This window comes from Telopea speciosissima, chromosome 10 (assembly GCF_018873765.1).
Source record: "Telopea speciosissima isolate NSW1024214 ecotype Mountain lineage chromosome 10, Tspe_v1, whole genome shotgun sequence".
NCBI classification, from domain to species: Eukaryota; Viridiplantae; Streptophyta; class Magnoliopsida; order Proteales; family Proteaceae; genus Telopea; species Telopea speciosissima.
Genome location: NC_057925.1, coordinates 5,825,603 through 5,835,041, shown reverse-complemented (window position 1 = coordinate 5,835,041; position 9,439 = coordinate 5,825,603). Strand labels below are relative to the sequence as shown.

At 36.5% G+C, this 9,439-nt stretch overlaps 1 protein-coding gene across 1 annotated transcript; it reads right to left on the bottom strand.

Annotated features, from left to right (window-relative positions):
- Positions 1-6,820: 6,820 nt before the first annotated feature.
- LOC122644109 (IRK-interacting protein) lies at positions 6,821-8,947 on the bottom strand. The gene is made up of 2 exons (XM_043837709.1): positions 8,717-8,947; positions 6,821-8,448 (listed from the first exon to the last, which is right to left on the bottom strand). The coding sequence occupies exons 1-2, from the start codon at positions 8,930-8,932 to the stop codon at positions 6,907-6,909; spliced, it is 1,758 nt and encodes a 585-aa protein (XP_043693644.1). The 5' UTR covers positions 8,933-8,947; the 3' UTR covers positions 6,821-6,906.
- Between the last annotated feature and the right edge of the window lie 492 nt (positions 8,948-9,439).

Here is a 9,439-nt window from a genome sequence, read left to right as displayed (position 1 = left end):
ATAGACATGGGCCATTTTGTTGGTGTTGGTTTGTTAGACCCATTTGAGGCCTAAGATAAATAGGGACTTCAACAAATTAAGATAAAGGAATGCCCAAACACAAAAAGGGGTCTCTCTTTCTCCCCTCCATAAAACCCCCTATTTATGGATTCGTAACCCGCCCCTCCCATATGCCCGAATCAGTACACGAGCATTGTAGGAAACCCTCCCCCTAAGATAAAAATGCAAGATGTTCTCAAGCTATAAGATCATGGAAGAAAAACTCGATCGAAACCTATCGATACCAACGAGTTAATTCGATTTTGCAGGTTTTCGAGACGAGTTGAAGGGGGATTTTATAAAATCTCTGGATTCGGTTTCGATGGTTTCGATTGGTGTTGATCATATTTCGATGGTTTCGACACATATGCCCATCGAAACTAGGGGAAACTTGACTTGAAACTAGGACAGACAGGTATTTATGCCAAAAACTGCCAGAAACCAGGACAGACACTAAGGCACCATTTGACAACGTTTTGTTTCTGTTGTTTCTATGCCAATAATGTTCCCAGCACACAAATGACACAGAAAAACCGTTTGATAAATCCGTTTTGATTCAAGTGTTTTTGATAACAAAAATCAAAATTTTTAGTAATGTCTAATAGCATTTAAGTAAATGTTTTTGTATTTGTATTTCATTTACTAAAGATATTATTCATAAATAAGCAAATACCTCTTATTTTAATTCAATAAAAATAGTTAAAAAATCAAATTCCAAAAGGAAAAAAGTCAACCCTCCAGTTCGAGAACAAAAACTAGATTTTCGACAGTAGGTGCAATTTTCACCTTTCTAATGCTGGGGTTTTTCAAACCTAAAAGTTCTATAAATCTTAATACGGTAAAACATTGTTAAAAACAAAAAATGAGGTAAAATATTTATTTGTTTTGATGTCTAAAAAAATATTTTTATTCAGAGCGATTTTGACAGTATTCGTGCACACCAAATTACGTTTGACTAGTACATAACTCCTTCAATATAAATCAGATTTAAGCAATTTTGGACTTGTTGGAAAACTATCAAAACAAAGCTTTCTAAAAAAATCCAAGGTTACTTAAATTTCATTTATATTAAAGGAGTTATGTTTCAGTCAAACCTTATTCAATACCATGTCTAAGAACAATATACAGTATCAAACTTGGATCAAAACCACAAGTAATATTTTTAGTGTTCTCTATGTGAAACTAATGCATGGATTGGGTTTAAAATATCAAAAAATAAGCAGCACAACAAGATTCAGGGCTAAATAACAACTTTTGGGCATCGAAACCAAGGTTTGAGTTAGCCTAGAGAAAGTCCCAGGTTTCGACCGAGATATGGTCGAAACCGAGACAAACTCGATTTTTGACTGGTCAAAACCTAGTTGAAACCCAAGTTTTAGAACCTTGAATAAGAGACCCATTTGAGGCCTAAGATAAATAGGGACTTCAACAAATTAAGATAAAGGAATGCCCAAACACAAAAAGGGGTCTCTCTTTCTCCCCTCCATAAAACCCCCTATTTATGGATTCGTAACCCGCCCCTCCCATATGCCCGAATCGAGACACGAGCATTGTAGGAAACCCTCCCCTAAGATAAAAATGCAAGATGTTCTCAAGCTATAAGATCATGGAAGAAAAACTCGATCGAAACCTATCGATACCAACGAGTTAATTCGATTTTGCAGGTTTTCGAGACGAGTTGAAGGGGATTTTATAAAATCTCTGGATTCGGTTTCGATGGTTTCGATTGGTGTTGATCATATTTCGATGGTTTCGACACATATGCCCATCGAAACTAGGGGAAACTTGACTTGAAACTAGGACAGACAGGTATTTATGCCAAAAACTGCCAGAAACCAGGACAGACACTAAGGCACCATTTGACAACGTTTTGTTTCGTTGTTTCTATGCCAATAATGTTCCCAAGACACAAATGACACAGAAAAACCGTTTGATAAATCCGTTTTGATTCAAGTGTTTTTGATAACAAAAATCAAAATTTTTAGTAATGTCTAATAGCATTTAAGTAAATGTTTTTGTATTTGTATTTCATTTACTAAAGATATTATTCATAAATAAGCAAATACCTCTTATTTTAATTCAATAAAAATAGTTAAAAATCAAATTCCAAAAGGAAAAAAGTCAACCCTCCAGGTTCGAAACAAAACTAGATTTTCAAGAGGTGCAATTTTCACCTTTCTAATGTTTGGGGTTTTTCAAACCTAAAAGTTCTATAAATCTTAATACGGTAAAACATTGTTAAAAACAAAAAATGAGGTAAAATATTTATTTGTTTTGATGTCTAAAAAATATTTTTATTCAGGAGCGATTTTGATGATTCGTGCACACAAATTACGTTTGACTAGTACATAACTCCTTCAATATAAATCGATTTAAGCAATTTTGGACTTGTTGGAAAACTATCAAAACAAAGCTTTCTAAAAAATCCAAGGTTACTTAAATTTCATTTATATTAAAGGAGTTATGTTTCATCAAACCTTATTCAATACCATGTCTAAGAACAATATACGATATCAAACTTGGATCAAAACCACAAGTAATATTTTTAGTGTTCTCTATGTGAAACTAATGCATGGATTGGGTTTAAAATATCAAAAATAAGCAGCACAACAAGATTCAGGGCTAAATAACAACTTTTGGGCATCGAAACCAAGGTTTGAGTTAGCCTAGAGAAATCCCAGGTTTCGACCGAGATATGGTCGAAACCGAGACAAACTCGATTTTTGACTGGTCAAAACCTAGTTGAAACCCAAGTTTTAGAACCTTGAATAAGAGACCCATTTGAGGCCTAAGATAAATAGGGACTTCAACAAATTAAGATAAAGGAATGCCCAAACACAAAAAGGGGTCTCTCTTTCTCCCCTCCATAAAACCCCCTATTTATGGATTCGTAACCCGCCCCTCCCATATGCCCGAATCAGTACACGAGCATTGTAGGAAACCCTCCCCCTAAGATAAAAATGCAAGATGTTCTCAAGCTATAAGATCATGGAAGAAAAACTCGATCGAAACCTATCGATACCAACGAGTTAATTCGATTTTGCAGGTTTTCGAGACGAGTTGAAGGGGGATTTTATAAAATCTCTGGATTCGGTTTCGATGGTTTCGATTGGTGTTGATCATATTTCGATGGTTTCGACACATATGCCCATCGAAACTAGGGGAAACTTGACTTGAAACTAGGACAGACAGGTATTTATGCCAAAAACTGCCAGAAACCAGGACAGACACTAAGGCACCATTTGACAACGTTTTGTTTCTGTTGTTTCTATGCCAATAATGTTCCCAGCACACAAATGACACAGAAAAACCGTTTGATAAATCCGTTTTGATTCAAGTGTTTTTGATAACAAAAATCAAAATTTTTAGTAATGTCTAATAGCATTTAAGTAAATGTTTTTGTATTTGTATTTCATTTACTAAAGATATTATTCATAAATAAGCAAATACCTCTTATTTTAATTCAATAAAAATAGTTAAAAAATCAAATTCCAAAAGGAAAAAAGTCAACCCTCCAGTTCGAGAACAAAAACTAGATTTTCGACAGTAGGTGCAATTTTCACCTTTCTAATGCTGGGGTTTTTCAAACCTAAAAGTTCTATAAATCTTAATACGGTAAAACATTGTTAAAAACAAAAAATGAGGTAAAATATTTATTTGTTTTGATGTCTAAAAAAATATTTTTATTCAGAGCGATTTTGACAGTATTCGTGCACACCAAATTACGTTTGACTAGTACATAACTCCTTCAATATAAATCAGATTTAAGCAATTTTGGACTTGTTGGAAAACTATCAAAACAAAGCTTTCTAAAAAAATCCAAGGTTACTTAAATTTCATTTATATTAAAGGAGTTATGTTTCAGTCAAACCTTATTCAATACCATGTCTAAGAACAATATACAGTATCAAACTTGGATCAAAACCACAAGTAATATTTTTAGTGTTCTCTATGTGAAACTAATGCATGGATTGGGTTTAAAATATCAAAAAATAAGCAGCACAACAAGATTCAGGGCTAAATAACAACTTTTGGGCATCGAAACCAAGGTTTGAGTTAGCCTAGAGAAAGTCCCAGGTTTCGACCGAGATATGGTCGAAACCGAGACAAACTCGATTTTTGACTGGTCAAAACCTAGTTGAAACCCAAGTTTTAGAACCTTGTATAAGATACATGTTTTTTTTTTTTCACATATATCAAAAGGGTGAAGCAAACAACTACTTGCTCAGTTGATCAGTGTCTTGTGCATAGAGTGTAGGTTTCTAGGAGGTGATGGGTTCGACTCTCTTGTCTTCACCTTGTGCTATAAGACATCCCATCCCCTTCTTCCCCTCTAAACTTCCTCCCCTTCTTACTTTGCCACGGAGGAGAGAGTGTGTTAATTATGTGAGAAAGGATCCCCATACTATCGGTGTGGAGATTTTATATTTTTATTTTTTTGAATAATTCATCATTCTGAATAAGAAAAAAAATTTCGCCACCAATGGTGAAGAGAGAATGACTCTTCATCCAAGCTGATGTGACCATATGATTGCACTCAGAATGAGTTTCATCATTAAATTCTTGAATCCTCATACGTTGATGTAGAGATTTTTTTTGAAAAATTCATCATTTCGAATAAGAAATTTTTTTTTGCCACCAAAGATGAAGAGAGAACCACTCTTCATCCAAGCTGATGTGACCATATGATTGCACTTACAATGAATTTCTATCATTAAATTCTTGAATCCCTATACTGTCAGTATGGAGATTTTTTTTTTTATTTTTTTTGAAAAATTCATCATTTTGGATAAGAAAAATTTTTTCGCCACCAAAGGTTTAGAGATAATAATTCTTTATCCAAGCTGATGTGACCATATGATTGCACTAACATGAAAAACTCTTTCTCTCTCTCTCTCTCTCTCTCTCTCTCTCTCTCAAGATTCAAATGTGATGGGGGTTCTCTAGTCTCTAATCTCTCTTGACCGTGGATGAAGGGAAACTCAGGTCCTTCGGAATATGTTTAATATTTCTCAAAGATTCTCTCATATGCTAATAATTCACAATTTTACACTAATACTGGTAAGGACCCCCTCGGTGCGCGTCACAGATCCCCCGTAGCCTTATTTTATTATTTCTCTTGGGTGAGCGAGTGGCTTGTTGCCATCGCCATTATGTTTTAGGACTGGGTCCCCTATTTTAGCTTTAGCTTTAGCTTTCTTTGCTTTTAGTCTGTCTTTAGGCTTGTTTGCCTCCTTTTTAATCCTTAATAAATTTTTTATTAAAATAAAAAAAAAAAAAAAAAAAAAACCCCAACTTTACACTAATCCTATTTTTATTAGCTTGAATTTGGAGAACCCTTTCTTCCAGCAATTTAGACCAGAAAGTGAGAAAATAGTTTGGGGGTCAGCCCAAAAACAGACAAGGAGAACATTATGAATGGTTTTAGATAGGCATGTGTAAAGAACCTTACCCCTTAGTACTCTATCTAGGTGTACCTTAACCAGAATAATTCTGAGGTCTTCCCATGACCCATCTCCCACGCTCTACAAGAATATCCTCCATGTACATGGGACCCAAGAACTCAAGAAGTTGTTGTTCTCTGCAACCGTTCAACATGCCCAGACAGCTAATGGTGGGTCATATTGAGAATGCAAGCAAATGTACTGAACTTTGTACTTCACCTAAGTTTAGGCTCCCTCTGTTACATTGTTTGAGGAAATGGAATCGGCAACTCCGGTTCTACTGGAATTGGCCTGAAAACCCTAGGAAAATCCCAATTTCTTGAAGCGGAAATCGGCGAGAATCAGGAATCGGATCTAGCCAATTCTGATCCGATTTTTGGGACAGTACATTAAATTCTAATACAATTAAGATATTCTGTGGTAATCCTTAAATACAAGATTTTATTATCTATCACCATCTTAGTCTTTAATGATGTTGAGCTATAGACTTTGAATTATGGGCTTGCTAATGAGGGGCCTATAAAGGCCTGATTCTAGAGCATTAGTCTCAAGGCTCTCAAGAACTAGATCCAGCTTATTTTAATTGGTTCTCTCCTCTCTCAAACACACAGAGGGCCCTCAAACTTAAGTAGTGAATCTTTACTTATTTGACAGCAACTACCTACTAAATTTTCATTACTCATCACTCTCAGAAGTTCAAGACAAAACGTTTACAAGATGAGAGAATGGACTGGAAGGGCTAGATTGGAATGATATATTTGTGCTGTGTTTGGTATGCATTCTTGGAATAGGGTCTAGAACGCATTCTGAACTGAGAAAATAGAGAAGAATCGGATTTCAGAATGCGTTCTAGTCCCGGAATCTAATCTATTCCGAGAATACATACCCAAGATTTCAAAATGATACACTTCTCTTAACAACCATCACAGCAACCAAGACCTCCATCTCTCCTGTTAGTTGGCAATTACTGATCAATTCCTAAAAGCAAATGTTGGTCACCAAGTTTACTGTTCCATGCTGAAGATGATCAATCCAAATATTCTAATTTCCAAGATAAACCCAAACAATATAACTAAACATAGAGGTTCGGAAAAATATCAGATTTCTTAGTCTGCAGATTTAGAATGGGGGGGAGGAGGAAGTACCGCTGTCCAAGAGTTATTGAGTTGCAGGAGATTTTGAAGTTAAAATACAGGAGTAACAGACCCACACTACACATCAAGTAGGTTAATGCTACAAATGGTTCAAGTTAAGTGAATTTGGTCATTGACATGAGAAATCAAGCTGTCTTCTAACAAGGATAAGGAAGAACCAATTTGCAATACCCACACCATTCTTTTGAATATCAATCAATTTAAATCTGAAAGTTACAAGAAAAAGTTGGTCCAATCAAGAAACAGAGAGGAAGAAAGAAATTAATGGTTTAGGCTACAGTTTTATACTTACAAATAACCTTACATTTGAGTACTCTATCCTGAACATAGAATCCTGGCATCACCATGACCTTAACCCGAGCCGGAGTTTGGGGTCTCTGTCGATCTACAAAAATATCCTCCATGTATATTGGATCAAAGTTCTTGTTCTCTTCAACCCTTAAGATCCCAAGTGGCGGATTGAAAGAGAACGCAAGTAAATGTAGCAACCAGATGCATTTTGCAGCAACAAAGAAAGATTGAAGTAGCTGTTCAGGCCAAGGTCTTGTCCAATTTAGTGTAGAAATTATGCAACTCATCTTCTGGTCACAGAACCTACTGAATTCATCACTGTAGTACTTGGTTCCCTTCCTTAGTACTTCATTCCAGCTCAAATTTCTCAGAGCAACAAATGATGAGAACTGTGCTTGGCGATCTTGCTTAGGGTCTAATACTTTTGGGGAGCCATTCTTCTGGAACACGCAGTTCTCGAAGTCCTGGTAGAGAGACTGGTTTATAAGAGCTTCTAAATGATACAGCACTGCTTTTGAATACTTGGAGTTAAGAGTCAGTTTATATGGCTGAAGAATCAAGTTTAACTGGTCCATCAAATTGCTATCCGTTTCTTCAATCTGATCAATAAGAGTCTTGCAGAATTGTTTCATTGACAACCTTGCTTCTGATACTATTTGCAAGAAACCCTCCACCATGACTTCATGGCTCACTGGCATGGAATTTTCACTGTTCCCATCAATCCACTTCCCTCTGTTTGGCAGATTACCAGGCCTTTCTGGAACTTGGGTGTCCTTTCCCTGCATTGTTTGTTTCAGAGCCTTCTTCAACTCTTCACAATAAGTCTCTAAGTACTCCAGCTTATGTTTCAGCTCCCCCAAGGAAGATTTCATCTCTGCAGCCTCCATCAAAGCTGCATCTCTATTCTCGTTGGCCTCAATTAACTTCTTCTTCAAGGATTCAATTGACAGTATCCCAAAATTCTTGAAAATTTGGGAGACTTCTTCGGATTCTGCTCGGTTCGGAGAGGTTCCATTCTTGTGCTTCTTCTTTAACCGAGGAAACAACCATGAGAGGATGGGTCCTCTGTGTTTTGATTGTGGCTGAACTGATATGTGAGAATCTGTTAAAGGCACCACCATATTAGAATTCTTGGTGTTCTTGACTCTATTATCGGTTTCAGAACTGATAATTGCAGTTTTGCATCTATTGCAAGTCGTCAATCTCTTGAAGTCCCCAGAACCGGTTCTCCTACTCGACTTGAATAAATCTGTTCCGGGTGATGCTTGAAGGACTGCAATGTGGTTTGCATAAGAACTGGTTATGGATTTCTGATGTTCAACTGAACAGATGTGGGGGTCTCTGCTAAACAGACCAGAAGGAAACCCTTTTGTCGATGAGGAAGCTTCCCTTTTAATCTCGGAGTAATCAGCATCATCCTCTTCTCCTGCTTCTAGCATGTAACCATCCCAGTTTCCAGACAATGCTCGGTTCTCCAATGGGATTTGGTGATTCCCAGATAATGATTCCTCTTCATAACTCTGTTGAAAACTTGCCTAACTCAGTGAAACATGCAAAAAATGACCAAAAAAAGGTTCTTGAATTGTTCACTGCCATAAATGAGAATAGATTTTCTGGGTTCCATTAAATTGTAAGCTTCAAACTTAAAAGCTTCCATTAATGGCAAGTCAGAGCCACAACATTTACAGTTCATTAAAGCTATCACCATAAAAAATCAAAACAAAAATCAAGATAGAGTTATAAAAAAAAATAAAAGTGAGGATAGAGGTGAGAGAAATTCAAACCCACCGGAGTGAAGACAGGGTAATCTTGAGTGGAAAACTGAGAAGAAGGTCGTGAAATGGAAGGAGAGACAGACCCAGGTAACCTGAGATTTGCAGGGCTGCTCCTTTGCAACAACGCAGCGTGGATAGCTCTCAGCTCGACGGCTGTCGAAATGGCAGCTTGGATTTCTAGCCGGTTAGCTTCATTTTTGTTGTTTTGAAAAGTTTGAGCAGTAGCCATTAATGGTGGACAAAAAACTTACAACAGAACAGAACATAAAGATTCAACACAGAAAAGAAAAACCAGATTTATTTGAAGAAATTCTCAAGAGCCCAGGAGAGTGAACAGGAAGATAAAAATGGGTTATCTAACAGTTGGATTGGATTCTGAAGAATTTAGGGAACCAGAAAAAAATTGATGGGAAGATAGAGAGTTACTGATAGGGAGAGGTTTCTGAAATTTAATGAGGTTTTGGCTTTGTTCTCTAAAAATGGATTACGATGGTATAGGAATTAGTAAGCTAAGAGAAAGGAAAATATAGAGGGGGAAGCAGGAGAATAGTAGTTTTCAGTCCATGGAAGCGTGGGGTGGAGTGGATTTACCAAAATACCCCTGATTTCCTAATATAGCTAAACAAACACAGATGACATTCTCTCTTTCTTACGTTAATTAATCACTATTGGTAGCACGCGAGGTGCACGTGGTGGCAATGGAAAAGAAGAAAAAAACCCAAAAAAATAAAAGGAA

Excerpts from the sequence above, each read along its gene's own strand:
- LOC122644109 (XM_043837709.1), bottom strand. The coding sequence starts at position 8,932 with ATGGCTACTGCTCAAACTTTTCAAAACAACAAAAATGAAGCTAACCGG. Across the intron at positions 8,449-8,716 it reads ATTACCCTGTCTTCACTCCG|AGTTATGAAGAGGAATCATT; the intron begins GTGGGTTTGAAT and ends AGTTTTCAACAG.